Raw genomic sequence first — 19,445 nt, forward strand, 5'->3', positions numbered from 1 at the left:
CGACAAGCGATAAGCGATGGCATGAAAAAGTACTTTTCAAACAACGCAAGGTATTCATAAAATGTTCTCATTACAAAAATGACCGTATGTGGAAAAACCGAAATACATACTTCTGAAAATAATGTGCAACACGAAATAAGAAAGACCGATTAGGAACTAGGTATTCTATAAAAATTACGATCAATCGCGTATCCTCGCTGTTTAGAGAAGTATTGTACTTACCTGTAAATCGAGCTAGTGGCCATTATAAAATCCGCGCTCCTGTCATGTTTGTCCTTAAAGATCTTCGACTTTGTTCGTACACTGATAAGCGTGTCAGAGCCGATGGCTATTCGATAACAGGCGCTGACAAGGGCATCGTTTTCGTTGCCCAGTACATTTTGCAAGTGCTCATTCAGTTTGTCTTGATCGGGCGGGTAGCACAGATCTTGTAAATTCTTGCCAACCAGGATATCCTGCGTTTTTTTTTTTTTTTTTTTTTTTTTTTGAAACAGAAAACAAATTTTCACATTTAATGATCAGGTTCGCGGAAAACCATTTTCTTACACTTATCAGGTAAATATCAACACAACAACATGTCGAGTCTATCAGTTTTTACGATTAATGTTAAGTCACCAATAATTTTAGGTAAGTAGTCAATACAGTTCCTCACATTCGTAAAAATCGATAGAACTCGATCGAATGAACAAAAAAAATAACGGCAACAATAATCATCATAATAACAACGAGCACTTGATCAGATAAAACTCCGAGAACGCACATGTTAAATTGGTGCACTCTAAATGTATAGTCGTGTATTAAAAATGTATTAAGAAACTATAACGTAATTGAAAAAAATAAATAAATAAATAAAAATAAACAAAAGAAAGGACAGATTAGTATCGTTTGAACAAAATAAGAATTACACAGTTAACAATGAAAAATTATATAAAGTTAGTGGTATTATACGAACATCTACGTGACACATATTAGTCTCACCGAAACCCTACTAAATTACGTTAATTTTAGTGTTTTTGGTCTCACATTACCATACAACCGTGTGAATTAAAAATTAAAATGTAATCTTGCAAACACTTTGACTTTAAATCGCATCATCATACGAATTTAAATTCTAAAGCCAATTTTACAAATTATCGTGTCCTTGAGTGTACGTGTATTGACACAAACAAATGACAACAGCAATTTCAGCCATTCTACTGTACTGTAGGAGTAATTGTAATGCTTGTTCGTTCTTTTTCTTAAAAATAGTTATTTAAAAAAAGGCGCACACAACTAATAGAAATGCTAAAAGAAACTTAGATACCCGTGGAAAAAAAGTTATCAGGTAAAATAGAAGAAAATAGGAAGAATCTTAATCGACAAGACCAGTATCAACGACATTAATATTGCACGATATTCTTAATTCCTGAGAATAAAAACTGGCCCTTGTTAGAATCCGGATTTTGAAGAATATTACCTGCTCTTAGCTAATAAAAATAGAAATGGTGAAAATCGCCAATATATATTCGTACAACGTGTGTTATATTACTTTGCGCTTCAGAGAAAAGTAGTATTCGCTATGCGCCTATGTCAGGTGGCGCCGTCGAGTGAGAGACATTGTCCCTCGCTAAGATCGCCAGAATGCATGGAGCCTTATGGGTAATTTTTTAAATAAATTTAAAAAAAGGTTATTAAGAGTGGATTGACCAAATGAATCAGTGATTTGAGTGTGTATTATGTCAGTGTACAGTAATAAATTTAGTTTGGTGTCGTCATGTGTACTACAAGATTGGAAAAAATAAAAACATGGATTGCGACTGTGCTAACGCAACATATACATGTGTATACACATGCTTGCACTTGTATGGAGCTTGAGAAACACAAGTACTGCTTACATTTATCTATTTCTCACAACACAGTGTTCAATAAAAATTAATACTAATGACAGGTTAGGTAAACTTTTACACATTTATATTACGTTTCCGTGGATTACTTGTGTCCTTTAATTAAGCTGTACACAAGTGTAAGCATGTAAAAGCACTCAAATATGCTGTGTTATCACAGTCGCAATCCATGTTTTTATTGTTTCCAATCTTGTAGTACATATGACAACACTAACCAAAATTTATTACTGTACACTAACATAATACTCACTCAAATCACTTATTCACTCGGTCAATCCACTCTTAATAACCTTTTTTTAAATTTATTTAAAAAATTTCCTATAAGGCTCCATGCATTATGGCGATCTTAGTGAGGGACAATTTCTCTCACTTGACGGCGCCACCTGCCATAGGCGCATAGCGAATATCAAGTAGTAGAAGAAATGTGTGGAGTGTCAAAAATTTCTAGGCCAATTTTGCTTTTTAAATTATAAACTTTATTTAAAAAACTGTTGTTAACAATGAACAACGAAGAAGATTACAATTCGTGTAATGACATGTAACTTACGTTAAACACTAATTGAACAAAAAACAAAATGACAATTTTCGTAATTGGTGCGAATCTTTGGTTATTGTTGTTTTGGTTGTGCACCAGTTACGAATAGCATGTATAATTCTTGGTTTTTTCCTAACAAGGGCGCGATAACAGCGTGCGTCAAAAGTTCGCGAAAAACGCCCGAGTCAGAAAAATAACTTCAACCAGTTTTAGTAAAATACCATTTTACACTTATTTGACATATATATATATGTACAAGGAAAACTACACCCAGTTTTAGTAAAATGCCATTTTACACTTATTTGACGTACATATATACAAGTACACTAAGAAAAAAAAACAAAAAAAGGGTGCAACAATGAAACCAGCAAAATCATCGTTGTACGTGTCTTCCAGTTCAAAATTCGTCTTTTCAAAGTAACACACAATCAAACGCAAATACGAAGTAAGAAAAAAAAAGTAGATCTATGAGGTCTCAGGTACATATTAAAGATCAGGTAAATAACGAGATGACGAGACAGACGGAAAGAAAGGACTGCTGCGACTTTGCTTTGGAGTTGCGGTTCGATCGAACGAGAGACGGAGGAATAAGGGTCGTGTACACGATCCAACGAAAAATTGGTAAATATCATCAACAACACAACGACGACATCAATTGACAACAAAGCCCGTACAAACGGTGTAATAGTGCGAAGAAAAAAACAGACAAACATCATAGAATAAGATAAGTTGCAGGGGTGAGCGTGTGCGTGTATGCGTGTAAAATAATGACACACGCTTAACATCAAATAAAACGATATCGTAAAAGTGTCGTGTGTAATGATAATAATAGTAATAATATTATTAATAATAATAATCATAATAAATAATATGCATATTTGTATATTTAATTATAGCAGAGCGACCATAAACAGCAATAACACAAAGTCAGTACAGGTGTGTAGATAGATATACGAGGTAAAAATAAAAAAAAATAAAAAAATAAAAAAAAAGTAGAGGTGTTAAGGGGGACAAGGGTTGAGGGTTGGAGAGATGAGATGGGTGATTGAGAAAAAATAAGTAAAAGCAATTGGGTGGTAAAGCGTCGCGCGCCGTCCTCCCTTTCGTACTCTCGGTCTCTCACCTTGGATAGGTAGGTTGCGTAAGGATGTCCCAGCTGGGAAGCGTCGATGCTCAATATCTTGAAGTGCCGATCTAGCTTGAGGATGAAGCTGCCGACGCGCCGCTCGTCGAGGCTCTGGCGCTGGGCGATGCAAATGACGCACGGCCCGAGATCGGCGCTGTTGCTCAGATCGTCGAATATACTGCCAAAGTCGTCCCGCGACAGAACGTTCAGTGCCAGGTCGTTGCTGCTGTTGCTGCTCCCGCTGATGCTGCCCGCACCACCGATGCTACAGACTCCTCCACCACCACCACCTCCTCCCACACCTTCGACGCCTCCTTCGATATTCACTCCGACGCTGTCGTCCTCGCCGTCCGCGTTCGGATAGATGACGATCGAGGTCACGTGCATGAGTTCGTACTTTGAGACGCGTTGCTGCTTCTCTTCCATAGTCGCGTCCTTGTCATCGGGAGGCTTTACCAGAAACCGGCATTCGAAAGAGTTGCGCTTCGTGTGGTCTCTTGGCCAGCCTGTTTCGACGCGATCATCGTCGCACAAATCAGCGTTTCGGTGGTTGTTCCAAATTTTTGGTTGGTTGGATTTTCGTTTTTTCATTCAGTTTTGTTTTTGTTTTTGGTTTTTGGTTTTTGGTTTTTCAATTTTCAGTGGAGATTGGAAGATCATCGTTGGTCGTGACGGTCATTCATTGATCACAGATAAAAACACACACGGGAGCAAACAAAAGGTTTGTTTTTTTATTACGTACATCACTTGTAGTATGGATGGATGTGTACAAGGAGTTGGGGAGAGAGAAAAAAAGAAAAAGAGAGAAAGATATATATATATACATATATACATATTTATATGTAAATATACATAGAAAACACAAACACATGATTTTTGAACAAGGGAAAAGAATAAAAGAGAAAAGGGGGAGGAGAGAGCAGACACGCAAGACGAGAGATGACACTGTAATGTTGAGATGAAGCTCTGTCCTTTCTGAATAAACGATTCGAGTGGGATCAAGTAGTAAAAATAGTACACTTTATGCACCAAGGAGATGACTGAATCATCGAATAATATGTCTCAGGTCGCATGTGCCTCCTACCATGACTCGAAACTGTTTAATTAATATGATCTATTGTTACATTATATATATATGTGCAATTTAAAAGCTTGGAAATACTTATTGTACATTTTTAATTTGTGTTTGAACTCAATTATTCATTACTTTTGTTATTTGTAATGGACAAAAAGGAGTTTGGCACATTATTGGAGAAGGTAATAAGCTCATGTAAACGACCAATCGAGAGTGGAATCGGTATTGGGTGATGAGGGTGTAATTGAATTAAAAATGCAACAATCATTTACAACACTGAAACCCACATGGCCGCAAAAAAAAACATGCAACCTGAGACTTTTTTACTCACTCCTGGGCTATAGGTGTGTACGATTTTATTCACTTTAGTTGACAGAAAGTGAAAAACTTTAGACGCACGTGACGACACGGGCAGAAATTTACTACTCTTTGCCAACGGGCACATGAGTTTTCATGTCTTCTGTTTTCACACTTTTTCAAATTTTATCGAGGACAGAGGGGAATTGCGATTTTGGTGATTTAGCTTCAACAATATTTTAATTTTGCAAACTGCGCCCGTCTTTCGACTTCGTTTCAAATAAGATATCTCCGAAAAATCGGCCCATCAATTTGAAAGATTAAATTTTGAATTTTGTTCAGTTAATGAGTCCCTAACTATTGTTTGTTGCTGAATCGTAATATTAGAAATGATGTAACGTGTAAAAGAGTGCAGGTGTTAATATTGTTAATGCAGAGATCTGATGATTGAGTTTCCGATCACATTGTTCGAACCACTTGATATTTATTATTGAATCATAGATAATGGCGCGCGTCGACCCAATTAGTATAAGTATTACCAAGAAAAAAAAGCAAAATTGAAAAAAAAAAAAAAAAAAAATATTGATGAATCTCGATGTAAACCGTCTTTGAAAGCCAAATGAGTGTATATTGAGCGTTAGTAAAGTAGAAAAAAAAGAGTAACATACACAAAAACAAACGTGGTGGCAACAGTGTGCGACTTACCTACTGACATTGGAAAAGCGTTCGGTAAGAAGGACTGATGATCTCCGTGATGAATAATATTGTAAATATCCTTTCCGACCACATCTTCCTTGGTAAATTTTATGTAATCGGCAATGTTGTCCGTCACGTGTAACAGTCGCCCTTCACTAGTCGATATGAACACAAAGCCTTTTATAGCCTGAAAATATCGAAAATAGTATTAGATTCACTTTGATTTCATGTGTCGATCGTTTGCTTGGATTGTTCGTAAAATGAAGGATTAAAAAAACTTTCTACACGCATAAACTGATTAAATTTCGAAACCCACGTTGTCATGTAATAATTACCAATGTTTCCTAATTTTTACACCAGCTAAAAAAAACATCAAAAGTGATGTACTTTCCAGTTTAAGTATCAAAAGCTGAATGTTTTTTTCTTTGAAATTGGTATTACAGGTCCGAGAATCCTTTTACGCACATTAGAAACAACTATTCAATTATTATGCCAGTAATGATAATATATATACAAAATAATAACATGCAAGGGACCAGCAGACTTCATTGTTGTTACTGCGATGCGTAGACTGATTCTTCGGGCGGTAATGGCAACTTTGACAATAAATAAATAAATAAATACATCGAATGTCCAAAATGGAAGAAAACTCGAAACCTATGGTTAACCCGTATATGATGAGACTGAGCTTCTTGTAGTAAGTGTACAAAGCATTTTCAGTTATGCGCAAGTGAATTTTGACTCTCCTAATCGTAAAAATCATTATGATTTTTCATTTTTCCCACTATAGGAGTCGTTTGACCATGAATCATTATCGCCTAGCATACGCGTCGGGTTGAAGGGCTTACGAGGCTCACCATGTTACAAAGACATGCACGCTAAGTGACTAATATTAATTATTTTTGTTTAAATGGTTATATGTAAGTCGAAGAAAACTATCGGTTACATATTGCAGCGGAAGTGTCAAAGAAAGCCGGGAAACAAACAGCATAAATGGAGGATAACCTGAAAGATAATTCTCAGCAAATAGTATATTACAATTATGGTGAACTAAAATTGAAGAATTCTTTTTTTTCCCTTTATTTAGTCACCATTTGAAATCTTGCGTTGTGTATACAAATAATAAGTTTCTTTTTGATTTACCAGTGAATTCTTTGCTTAATAAATATATTATAGAGTATCTACGTAAACTATATGAAGCTGATTAAATTTTAAACCTCGTTTGATAATTACCAAGTAATATAACTTACATACACCACCATACGCGAAAATGAACAAAAAAAAAAAAAATAACGGTAAAAAATTAGAAAAATGCAGCTCTTTTCGTTTGAAAAAATTTGGAAAAAAAAACGTTTGTTTCAATTAAATATAAAAAAATTTTTAGTAGACTTGTGTTTTCATTTTCATTTCATATTTTTCATATAATCAAGGATAATCAAGTTACGAATCGATCAAGCTACAAAAATTCGATTTTTTATGATCTAAAAATTTTTACTCCATTCTAGAATATGATACATACCTCAAGTACAGCACGGGTGATCGCATTTCCAAAATATCTTTTAGGAACAGACGAAGATACTTCTCCTAATTGCACAGCCTGACTATCCTCGTAACCTCTAAGATCGCCGCACTGCAAACAAAATTTTCAATTGTATTCTACAAGTTTAACAAGAATTGTGATCGTTTAAAAAAAAAAAATTACGTAACTGGAACACGAGAATTTCAACTAAAGTAATTTTTGTAATATTTATAATGGACCAGTTTTCCCGTTTGATTTGTTATACATTCGTCATTGTTTTCACTGATGAAGGCAAAAATTAATCGCTTCAATATTCTTGACTTCCTAATTAAATCCTCCACTAATTTTACTCGAAATAAATTTTGGATCTCTAATCAAAATATTCATCATTAGTATTTAAAACATATTTAAATGCTTATAATTTTTATCATTCAAAAGAGGTTTATGCATGACTCCAAGGTCAAAATGGCTTACAAGGAGAAATTATTTTAAAAAGGTACGTAAATTATACCAGTACGTGTGTAATGAAAACACTAAGAAAAACTAATAATTTTTTTATATGCTCAAACTAATGAAAGCTATTTTCATGAATACATGAGTTTAACTAGAACAACTATAATTAAATCACTCAAAAATGAATCATTACCAAAACAAAAAATGAACCCTCATTACCGAATACTAAGTTGTGAATAAGTGAAAGTCATAGATGTTCATGAATACAAATTCATTGATTATTATTATCGTGTAAGATAGTATGTTATCAATAAGTTGATGTAATTTTTTTTTTAATTTTTAAATACAAGCTCCTCAAACATGCTTCATGTCTAGACGCTTTGGCAAAAGAGGTGACAATCTGAATTTTTATATAACTTATTTCAGAAGTAAAAGACTTTGAATTTTTTTTTAATTAAATAAAAAAATTTTTGTACGGTTTTCATTCCTTGCGAGGCAGAATTTGTATTTGCCAAATATGTATTTTTTTCAAAAATGGTTCGTAGCAGATATAACATATTAATCAATATATAAACAATTTATTGAATCATAAAATAAATTAAGTGGTAGTTAATTAAAGCAAGTAAATAAATATAATCATGCATTGGTTAAGAAATAATAAAAAATCGAATATAAACATTGTGTGGTAGACAATATAAAAAAAAAAAAAAAAAAAAATTGTAACATTTTAAGAAAACATCTCAAATATAAAATTATTAAAATTAGGTTTTTTTTCGTATGAAACAACAAAATGTTCTGAGTTTGGTGAACAATACATATTCAACCACATAGATGTTTGCCTAAATTAAATGCTTGTTTTGTTCATCAATTCTGTTATATAAGTCAAGCAGGGCCAAATAATGATAAAAAATGTCTTGAAATTTTTAATACATTGTATTGTATTTTTTTTTTTTTTATTATTAGCTGTACAGCCGATTGTAGCAAGTGTATTGCTCTCGACACTGCAGTGCAAAACGATCATCACAATAAACCAAAGCCTATAAATGTTTTAAAGTAGTATCTTGATTTATGTTCAAAGTGTCGAGAAAATAAACAAAACTTCACTTGTTCAAACTTGAGTCGGTGGTGATAACAGTGCATGTAAATGTCCTTGACGGAAAACAACGATTTTGGAAAAAAAAATGAAAGACACGAATCTCAAAAACGCATATAAAGACCCTCCCTTTATTTGAAAAAACAACTAATACTTAGTAAGTAGGTACCAAGAGTTCTGGTCTGATTATTCCGACGACGCGCTCTCTACCGTGCGGTGCCTATTTTTATCGATTCACCGCGAATGAAAGGAGAAGACCGTGAACTCGGGACGATGCGAAAAATGCAAGTGTTTTTCTCGCGATCGAGACACAGAGACACAGTAGCAGCGGCGACGACATCGTTTTTTAAAAGCTCGTATCGGCTTCTTCGCGACCGGCAGCATCAGTATAGCTGACATCCAAATACTTAGAGAGAAAGAGAGAGAGAGAGAGGGGGTATTCTGACCCTCTTGTTCTCTTGGATGCAGCAAAAGAAGGAAAGGAAGAAGGAAGGAATCGACGAGGAAAATAAAAGGTCTGCCCTGTCGGCTACACGAAGCACAAGAAAAAAAGAAGAAGAACGAAGCAGGGCATGTTATAGTATAGTAGCAGCTCGGAAGTAAGTAAGTAGAGGAACACGAGAGAGAGAGAGGAGGCCGTTAACGGCATTTCCTGCGTTACCAACTGGAGTTCACGGTCAGACGAGAGAGCGAGAAAGAGTGGCACACCAGTCGGCGAGGAGGAGAAAACGACCTTGAGCTCGTATTTCCCGCGGCCGACAGATCGCGTCGTAATCGCAATGAGTTAACATGTGGCCTCGAAAAGTCGGTGACTCCGAGAGACAGAGAGAGCAAAGCCGCTGATATATGCGACGTTGCCGCTCCGGTGTATACGCTAGATACATATTCGCTCGTATTCGCCCTCTTCTTCTTCTTCGTTCCTCCGAAAGCGAAACGCTACAGGTACGTACATTTGGAGCTCTCTCCTCCGGATCCTCTTTCATTTCGCGCACAAATCCACACAAGCGCTACTCATACTTCCTTCCTCTCTCGGTTTTCTGCAACTGCTCTCGTTTTCTCCAGTCACTACATCAGGCCGTTTCGTGCTTCCCCTTCATGACTTCTCATCCAAGAAGGAAAAGCCACCTTTCTTCACCCGTTTCCATAATTTGCCCCTCCGTGAAGTTGTACTTCAGGTGATGCGCGAACTCAACTTCAAAAAAAGGATGTTGGGCTATTTCGCGTTTTCCCCTCTCGCGCGCACATTCGTTCACTTTTGCTTGAAAAGTTCGAGCCGCGAGTGGGGAGGGGTTCGTTGAACCGAGGGCGACCTTACCCTCCCGGGGACACACTCTCGCTCGAGAGCGTGTTTTATACACTCGTGTGCGTGATTAATAATACGTTCGGTCGCGGGCATGAAGAAGAAGAAGAAAAACAAAAAAAAACAATGTCATCGTTGCTTACCCGAATACCAGCCTTCTGAAGAATCTGACATTTGTCGAGTTTGGCGCGAGTGTTCATATCCTCGGGAAACATATAGGTGAGCAGCTCGTAGATCTCCTCGATGTAGTGGTTCTCCGTTTCCCGGCGCTTCTTCTCATTAAGGCACTTGTTGCTGCGACAGAAAACGGAAGGAAAAACAAATCATAACAGCAGTACTGCTGATACACAATGATGGCGATTCATTGCATGGGTGCATTATAATCGGGGCATCGCAAGGGATGACACTGGATAACCGAGGGCCATCGCGCGCCGCAGCTGTTGGGGGAAGGAGGCCGGGGAAAAAAAGCGGACAGTGTCCTCCTCTCGCTTTACCATTCTTTGGAAGAGCGGAAAAAAAAAAAAATAATAAAAAAAATAAAAAATAAAAAATAAATAAAAGTAAGCCAAGCTCAAGGGGGAACTACTGAAAGTCGCGTGGCGCATTCCCACAGATAGATCCATAAGAAAGCGAGAACGAAAAGTGAGTGAGAAATGAGAGGCTTATCTTATCTCGCGCGCGCGGCCCGCTCCTCCTTCATTCCCGTCATTACTCCGCTTGTTATACTGCTGTTGCTGCTCCGTGGCGTCGCCGAAGCGCAGAAAATGCACGTTTCATTCACGCGAATGCGCGCGAGCGTCTCTCTCTACTCTCGCTCTTTCTCTTCGGACAGCAGTGCTTTCTAGGCGGCCGTGTACACGTATACGTATACCGGTACATGTATACCGATCAAGTTGCCGAAAATAAGCGTGCGGTAGCGCGAGATGCCGCGACAGTTGGGTATATAGCCGCGACGACGAGCTGCTTTTGCGAGATATTTGCCTTTACGGTGTGGAACGCCGAGACTTAAATCGAGGACTGTTGCACGCTCGAGGATCTGGTTTATTTCCGTGTACGGTTTTTTGCCGATTTCGATCTTTTTTTTTTTTTTTTTTTTCCGCGCGAAAACAACATTTTAAACCTCGCCGTGAATTCGGCAGGCTATTAACATCGGATAAAGTGCATTCTTCGCTTTTGACACGACAGAGAGTGTATTTATACGCGCTGAACTGTACATGCCCATACTCAAGGAATTTGAGAAATCCGACAAGTACGTATACGTACAATATAATATGTTGTGTGCGTACACTCGTCGATACCGATCTCTATTCTCTTTAGACTTGCATGGGCAAACAGATTATCTCCGTCGCACGCAAGTGTACGTGTGTTTGTGTTGACTTTGCGCGCAAACGTTATAAGCCTTTCTCAAATAAAAATTGCAAAGATATTTAATGACGACTCGAAGGTATTGAGAGCAGGTTATAAAACACTCAAGCCAGAGAAACACCCATGTATGTATATATTATGAAGAATTTATGTAATTCAATTTGTAATAATTGTTGTTTGAATATGAGGAGGTAATAATGTATACGTATAATCTTGTGTACGATTAGTTAAGGGATCTACGTATATAAATGATAATTGATGCGATTGCGGTTGTCATGGAACAAACAAATAAGTAGTCATTGTGGCAGTCGAAAAAAAAAGCATCGGACACTTATTTTTGAGGACATCACAGGTATTTATAAATATTATTCAATACAAACTTTGCACTATCTCTTTTTGTGGTTTTTTTACGAATAAAGTTTAAATTATTACAAAGTCAAACAGACAACATGTCTTTACCTGCAATTATAACTTTATAAATAAATCATATACATTACCATAAACGCGGTCACTGTCAGCGCGATTTTAATTCGAGAAAATTTTGTTCTTATCCATCGGGTATACGGTTGCTGTTTCTATGAAGACATGCAAATGAATGACAGAAAAGTGACTTCGAAAAGAAAAAAAAATGTTCAAAATAATTTTGAGTGAACTCAATTGCTTATAATTAAAGTAAGTAAAATGATGAAATTTAACGCATTACGTAAGATCGAAGTAATGAATGCTTTTAATTACGAAAACTGTATTGACATAAGTTGTGCAACATTTGTACAACACTTGTTGATAAAAAAATAATTGAAAATCGCAAGAAAATTAGCAGACACTTGTATTCAAATTCTTTAAAAGTATGAAATATACTTGTCTCTATGGAAACTTTTACGAAGGACCATTGCCTGACCCGAAATAGCTATCGGTAAAAAATCATTGCATGCTGCACCTTATTCCCCAAAAAAAAAATAGTTAATCTTATTTTGGACAAAACTCTTTAGCTGATCTAATTATTAGCCCATTAAATAGGCAGTTGAATAATTTTTTTTGTGTCATTTATTTTGATTTATTTCAAGGTGATGTGGTAGGAAATAATTTAAGAAAATTGTTTTTCTATTTAGATTTCGAATGACTAGAATAATCATTTTCGACAAAGATGCAGTTTTTTTTGTTTATTTATGACATCAACTGCTAGTAAAAACAATCAAGTTAGTAAAAAGTTTGTTGAAAATAATTTTCTTTACTATTATTACCTCCTCTGAGAACGGACCACGTATGCATAGGTTGAAATTTACTTTTTTCTTTAAAATCACTATCATTGACGATTCAAATTATTTTGGAACGGTAGGAAATAGATGTTTCAAACTCAACGCAGCCTTAAAGAATTAAAAAAGCTATTTAATGGCTAAATAATTACCACAGTATTATCACACATCCAATAATGTAAAATCTAATAATAATACATCGATTGACGCTGGTACGTATACTATTTTAATGCTGAAGTAATTTGGTAATAATGACGGAAATCATGATATTTTAATGAACAAAAGATTTTAAAAAAAAATTCAAGGAAAACTGATTTCATCAGATTCTTCACGCTGGAGTGTTAATACGCGCACGTTTTAAGATAGAATTTCAACAAAATCAAACACGTTGGAAATATATTTAAATACTCACATTTGCGATTGAGACTTGGCATCTGATTTCTTTCTCTTTTTCGTGTTGTTGCCACTTATTCCGCTCATATTGGCCCAGTTGTATGGGTCATCACCCAGTTTATATGGGCCAGGCCTGGAATGACAAAAAATAAAACATGTTAATACAGTAAATATTATTTAAAGCACGAGAAACTCATGAAATCTTAAAAATATATATCAAAAAAGAATAGATATTTTTTGTTTGTGATATTTTATGACAATTTTAGAATAAAATTGTACCTTAAAAGTGGTTTAAATAAAAAAAAGTCTGCAGTAATATTATACAAACAAAATCACTAGAGAAATCTAATTTTTTTTTTTTTTTTATTTAAAAATGAGTAATTTTTCTCCTATAACTTCTATTTTTGTAACATTTAATTATATTTACAACAAAAAATACTTCAAGTAGTTTTATTTACTTAAAAAATTATTATTTTACAAAATATGTGACTTTAAATATTCATTGCCTGAGAGTACCTTTCGTACCAACTGTATAAAACAAAGACCAGTCAAAGACATAAAATTATCTTAAATTTCTTAGTCTTGTAACCATCGAAATAATGCGTTTAAATATATTTTTTTTTTCTTTAATTAAATAATCCATAGGTATTATTTTTTGTAAGAGTTGTAAGATACCATGTCTACTCAAAATACTGTGGTTAGGTATATTTTTTTTTTTCGTTTACAAATGGAGAAGAATTTCCGAGCCAAAATGACCCGAAGATTCTTCTTTCCTATGCACGATCAAGTCCATGTGTGCGGCACAGCAGAAAAAGAGAAAGAGTTTCGGACGAGTTCATGCCGACCGCCAGCGATTTACTACCCGCAATAAAAATCGGCCTAACCCGTCCGTCGGAGATTTTTTTATACTAATTAATGCGACGGTATCTTCGATCCAACGATCTATTCCAACCACTCGCTTCATTTTACGTACACCCAAATACAATGTTCTCATTATCTACACTGTTTTTTTTTTTCGGTATTTTGAATTTTCCTTATTTTTATCCACTCTATGCGCTTGCCGACTCTCGGACAACAACAGCTGGAAGAACCGTTCCATCAGATTCCCCTTTTCCTCCGCATATACGCCAAATCATTTGAATAAGAACCCGGAGACTTGGGACACACGGTTATACGGCGACGACACACGCTTATCTTGTCGGAGTTTTATTTTGTTTTATTTTTTATTCACCAGGGACGGGGATATATTATTTAAAATTTAAATGGCACGCTCGTGACTTTATTAAAGGTAAAACACGGTGACGTTAATGAGCGATTTCGCTACGAGGTACAAGTTTTGGGGTACTATCCAGGCAGCAGGGGAAATAATTAGCCCAAAGTTATACCTACGTTGGCGGAGACAATGCTCGCCCATTACGCGGCTAAATTATACACTACTGCTTCTAGGCTTCTGCTTTTTTCGCTTTATCGATGATCGCCGGCAACAGCTGGGTCGAAGATTTTTTTTAACGAGCAGTCTGTGGCTGCTCTATACACACGATACCACCGTGATATTCGTGTTTTCGTTGCTGTCGTAATTATTGTAATCAAGTATATCACCGGACGACTCCGTTGTATCATTTTTTCGGTTTTAATACTACTACTGGTAAATAATTATAAATTAAATTAATACAGGTAAAATCGATCCTTGGATTAAAAATTATTCGTTGGAAGCAAATACAGGGATTTTTATTATGAAAAATGTCAAGATTGGCCATTATAACAGGTAAGATTTCGTATTTGACGAGACAAATCTATGTACGGAAAGATCAAACTATAATACTCTTACTTGACGACCAAAGAAAATTTTGCTAGTTTTCTTGAGAAAAAAATGATTAAAAAGGTGAGTACGAGGCGTGATGAAAGTAAAATTGCAAAAGAGTTTGCGTGTTAATTTAGATGAACAGAGTTATCGACTGCGAGTCGATCGCAACGTCAGCAAAATAATCATCGGCGAGGAGAGAAATATGCAATCTCCGGATCGTGAATTTTGATTGGATTTCAGGTTTTTTTAGCGCAGATATAAAGTGATTTAAAAAAAACCCAAGCTGCGTCCGAATTCCTGCCGATTTCAGACTTTCTTTTAATCCTACACGAATTATTATCACGCCATTCGTTTAATTAATTAAGTGGCATAACTTCATTTTTACGATGTTTTTTACGAATTTCTCGAAAAACCCAAATTTCTAAAGAATGTATAACTTAAAAAATTCAGTCCTTCGAAGTTTACTAAGTTTAGAAATTAAAAAAAGAACGGTTTTCGTAATAAAAAAACTAAATGTCAATACTATTGACTTCGGTAAACTTCGAAGTCTCACGAATATTCAGTTCCACCACTGAGCATAAAATAATTATCTAGTATACATTCGCCAGTTTTTCAGAGCACACAGAGCAACGAAACGTCATCTGATAAAATACGACCGATAAACATCGTATCAATGCGTGTGTGTATATATATATATTTAAAGTGACGTTTCAGCACATTAAAGTAAGTAGGTTACCGATAACCTCAAAGCTTTTCTAGATAAATCACAGCAATTAATTGTAACTTCCTAATTTTCGTGCTTAATATATATTTATACTCTAGTTTTATAAGAAACGATTCATAAGGTTTGTGTAGATAAAACTTCTTCCGGATCTTTAATTTCATATCTTAACATCACAACATTTCTCCACCTAAAATTAATTTATCATTACATTTGTACTTATGTTTTACTGAACAAATTTCTTACTATGAAAAAATAGGGACAAATTTTGTGTAATAAACTTTAATTCACAAAAATGGTCTACTACAGTGTCAAATAGTTTTAAATAGTAAATGAAAAAACTACAAATTATGCATCAGCTGTATAAAAACAATGTGTATATTAGGATAATAAATAATACAGTAACTTCAATGTTAAAAAAAATAATAACAGTTTTTTTTACCAACAGAGCTTCAATAGTTAAAAATAAAAATCTGAAAATCGACATTGATTTTTAAAGTGACCGATTAAACCTCCAAATTACGGGTGAATGCTGTACATATTTTTCATTTTAAAAACGAAGGAAACACAAGTAAATCATTTTTTTACTTTACTATTGTCTTCAATATCAAACATGGAATTACTATTAATAACATACTGAAAACAGCCGATAAGAATCCGTTTACTTGCTAAAACATGAAACGTGTTTTCAACAATATCAATAATGTTTCAATATCAGTCACTGTGAAATTTCCCTCGAAATTTCCTGTGGAAACAAAAGCGCAACAATATGTTTGATGTCGGAACTTGTCGAAAAGTCAATCTCGTAAAATCCAAACGTCCATAGTACTACCATTCCGTGTAGCGCTTCAATGGACAATATAAAATTTTATCCGCCAAATGAAGCGAACGACTCGTGTATATGTAAATTCAGGAAAGAGGGAAAAAAAACAGGCAAGAGGAAAGCTCTCGTATGGGTGCGGATGATCCAAGCAGTGGTTTAGGTTTATATGACACGTGGAAGGAGGAATAAAGTATGCACTTTTTCAAACCATCTGATAGAGCGCTTCTTTCGATCAACAGCCATCATATTTATCGCCCATCCACCATCTCTTTTCTCTCGTCTTTTCTTTTGATTCACCAGACCTTCAAAGAGAATTGTATATTAAAATCACCCACACAGAAGATGATTGTACAATTTAAATATATAAACAACACTTTTGTTCAATTGTAGATCTTGTTTTGAAAAATGTATAACTAAAAAAAAAAAAATTAAAGTCGCACGTTTTACTTGTTTTATTGTTTCGACTGACTTCATAACTCGTGATGTTTGTCTGCCTGTCCATGGTAGCTTTCATAAAATTGAAGCTCGACAAATACAAGCTAAAATTAAATTCGCACGCGTGAAAAGAATATAATTTACCCACAACTTATTTTACTCAGGACGAAGGAGGGCAAGTATAAATTTATCACAATAACGATCGTCAATGGACTCCTGTATCCCTATCTCTCTTTCTCTCTCGTGGCATGTATTACAGCAAATATCGCTACCGACAGCCCATAAAACCTGCGAGTCCCACAAAAGTTGCAAGTTTACGTACTGTGCACATCATATAATACCGTAATATGTATGCACAAGTGACCGGCAAGCGCATGAACATAATAAAACAAGAAGAAGACGCCCGAGCGAACCTATGACGGGTGTGTACAAGGGCTCTAACGAAGCAAGCCCTCCTCGTGCGTACGCCGATGATTACGATGCGGCGGGCCCGGAAATGACGCCAATAAAAAAGTCAGAGGAGATTCGAGGATCGAGATTGCACTGACTCGCGGGCACCAGCGCTGCTAGAAAGAGAAAGAGGGACTGGGCAGCAAAGGCAAACAGAGCCTCGCTCGACTTTTTATACAAGGCTGCAGCACCACGTCGATACACCAACAAGCGCGCCGTCGAATAGTTTCACGGCTGCATTAGCTCGGTATCGAGAGAGACAGAGATGATGGCGCATTTTTTTTTCCACGATAAATCATCGGCGAGCAAAAAATTTACGAGCCTGCCCGCCTCTTTTGTACATCTTATTATCATTATTACGACCAATACGGCTAACTGTACGTATAATATACAGGTGGTACAGCGTATAAAAATCACACAACGCGACAAAGGGCGCTCCGGCGCGAATTATTTTGTTTTAAAAGCGGTGACTCGCGGTTTTATGCTTCTCCGCACAGTTTGTACGTATATCCTTATTTTGTTTCAAAGCCGATTGCGTCCGATGTTCCCAAAGATTGTCCCGACTGTCGTTGACGGCCGGCCCGCGAAAGGGATTGTTTTATTGCGCACGTTTTTATGATGTAAATGAAGCCGGGCTTCCCCGAATCGTAATTACCTCCAAAAAAAAAAACAAAAAAAACGGCCGTTCTATAAAGTTTGCCTCCTTCTTTGCTCCGCTCTCCTCGATCTAGTCCTGAGCGTGTGTGTATATATATTTACGCGCCAGAGACAACAAACCGGTTATTCTTTCTCCGCAAAGGTTCTCTCTCCCTCTAAGCCGAGCTGATCTATGCGCGCGGCGTTGTTATTTCGGATTATTATGCGCCGCGTACGGCTGTTTCCATACTTATCCCTTGGATCTATCTTGCGAGCGTTATCGTCCAAGAGGGATGCAGTTTATTTATTCGGCGAGTTTTTTTTTTTTTTTTTTTTTTTCCTTCTTTGGAGGGGGAGATTTTAATTGTTCAATCCAGCCACTCGGGAGTGGATTGGAATTTTCGATAATGAACCGACTGTTTATTATTTCTATCTGGATTTTACAAACAAAAAAAACATGGATGTATTGTTTCAGTTGTTTGCCAGAGATACGTTAAGAAATTTGCTGCCCTAAAACTATGCATCTACGACAAAGTGTACAATCCAAGGTTTTCTGTACATAGGCTGCTTCTCAACAATAAAATAATAAAGTGCAATGGCAGTATTTGTACAAATTTGTTTTTAGCTAACCAAATTAATGATGGATTTGATTGAATGATGAGTGTCTGGCAATGATAGTTGTGCTTGAAGAAAGACTATTCCAAATGGAAGATAGCACGCCCAAGAGTACACTGCAGACATCGAAAGAGCCCCCTAACAGTTCAGTATGGTATATTTTTTTTTTTTTTTTTTACTTTCACAGTTTTTCAATAAGTTTTCGTAATTTCCTTTTATATAAATATATTCTATTTCAACGAAAATAGGACGTAATTTATCACTACTTCGTATTTGATACAATTGAATTAAATTCAGTGGTAATTATTTATTAAGTAGTATTAAATTAGTAATTTGTATACAGAAACAAATTTTTGATATAAAATGTTTGTTCAACTAAGTAATGAATGATAATATCAACAAGAAAACCGCTGTAATAGTTGTCACAAAACTTTCTCATACTCAAATTTATAATTTACTATTTTATGATTTTTAAACAATTTATTTATTCATTAACAGATTTTTCAAAGTAATAAATGTAATCTCTTTTACACGAAACTATTGTAATAAAATTTTATTAATGTAAGTGAAATCACAATGAAATTCTAATTATTATGTTTTACTATTATCTCTAAGTAGTTGAAATGACCCATAGTTCTTATTTTTAATACACATTTTCAAGTACGTTTCAAATAAATGTATTGAAGAACATACCAAGTTGACATGAAACATTTCACACATAAGGAGCGAAAAAATAAAGAACGTCTTAACCTCATGTATAGTACAGCGAAGCCAACGGTAAGACATACTACTATAGTCAGAATAAAAATTTCTTGTAATTTTTTTTACTCAAAATTTTAGGTCAAAAATGCAGCTAAGGCAAAAAAAGAGGTGAAAGTACAAAAGTGAGGTAAAATCCTTGGGCACTATAATACGTTAGCAGCAATTTTTTACTGTACGATGGTTTTCGCAGAAAAATCACTGTTAATGTCTA

At 35.5% G+C, this 19,445-nt stretch overlaps 1 protein-coding gene across 4 annotated transcripts in view; it reads right to left on the reverse strand.

The window, feature by feature from the left end:
* LOC106642099 (uncharacterized) overlaps window positions 1-19,445 on the reverse strand; it is a 117,461-nt gene that overhangs the window by 13,457 nt on the left and 84,559 nt on the right. For 2 of the 4 annotated variants that reach the window (XM_089593240.1, XM_089593237.1), the window contains exons 2-7: window positions 13,008-13,121; window positions 10,121-10,271; window positions 7,132-7,242; window positions 5,622-5,799; window positions 3,542-4,050; window positions 223-455 (exon numbers count right to left, since the gene is read on the reverse strand). In XM_089593240.1, the coding sequence (XP_089449366.1) occupies window positions 223-455; window positions 3,542-4,050; window positions 5,622-5,799; window positions 7,132-7,242; window positions 10,121-10,271; window positions 13,008-13,121 (1,296 nt within the window). Of the gene's footprint in view, window positions 1-222; window positions 456-3,541; window positions 4,051-5,621; window positions 5,800-7,131; window positions 7,243-10,120; window positions 10,278-13,007; window positions 13,122-19,445 lie in introns of all 4 variants that reach the window. The other 2 variants (XM_089593239.1, XM_089593238.1) reach the window with 1 other exon arrangement.

This window comes from Copidosoma floridanum, unplaced genomic scaffold (assembly GCF_036245765.1).
Source record: "Copidosoma floridanum isolate Cflo_tuat_1 unplaced genomic scaffold, Cflo_Japanese_pri ptg000019l, whole genome shotgun sequence".
Taxonomy (NCBI): Eukaryota; Metazoa; Arthropoda; class Insecta; order Hymenoptera; family Encyrtidae; genus Copidosoma; species Copidosoma floridanum.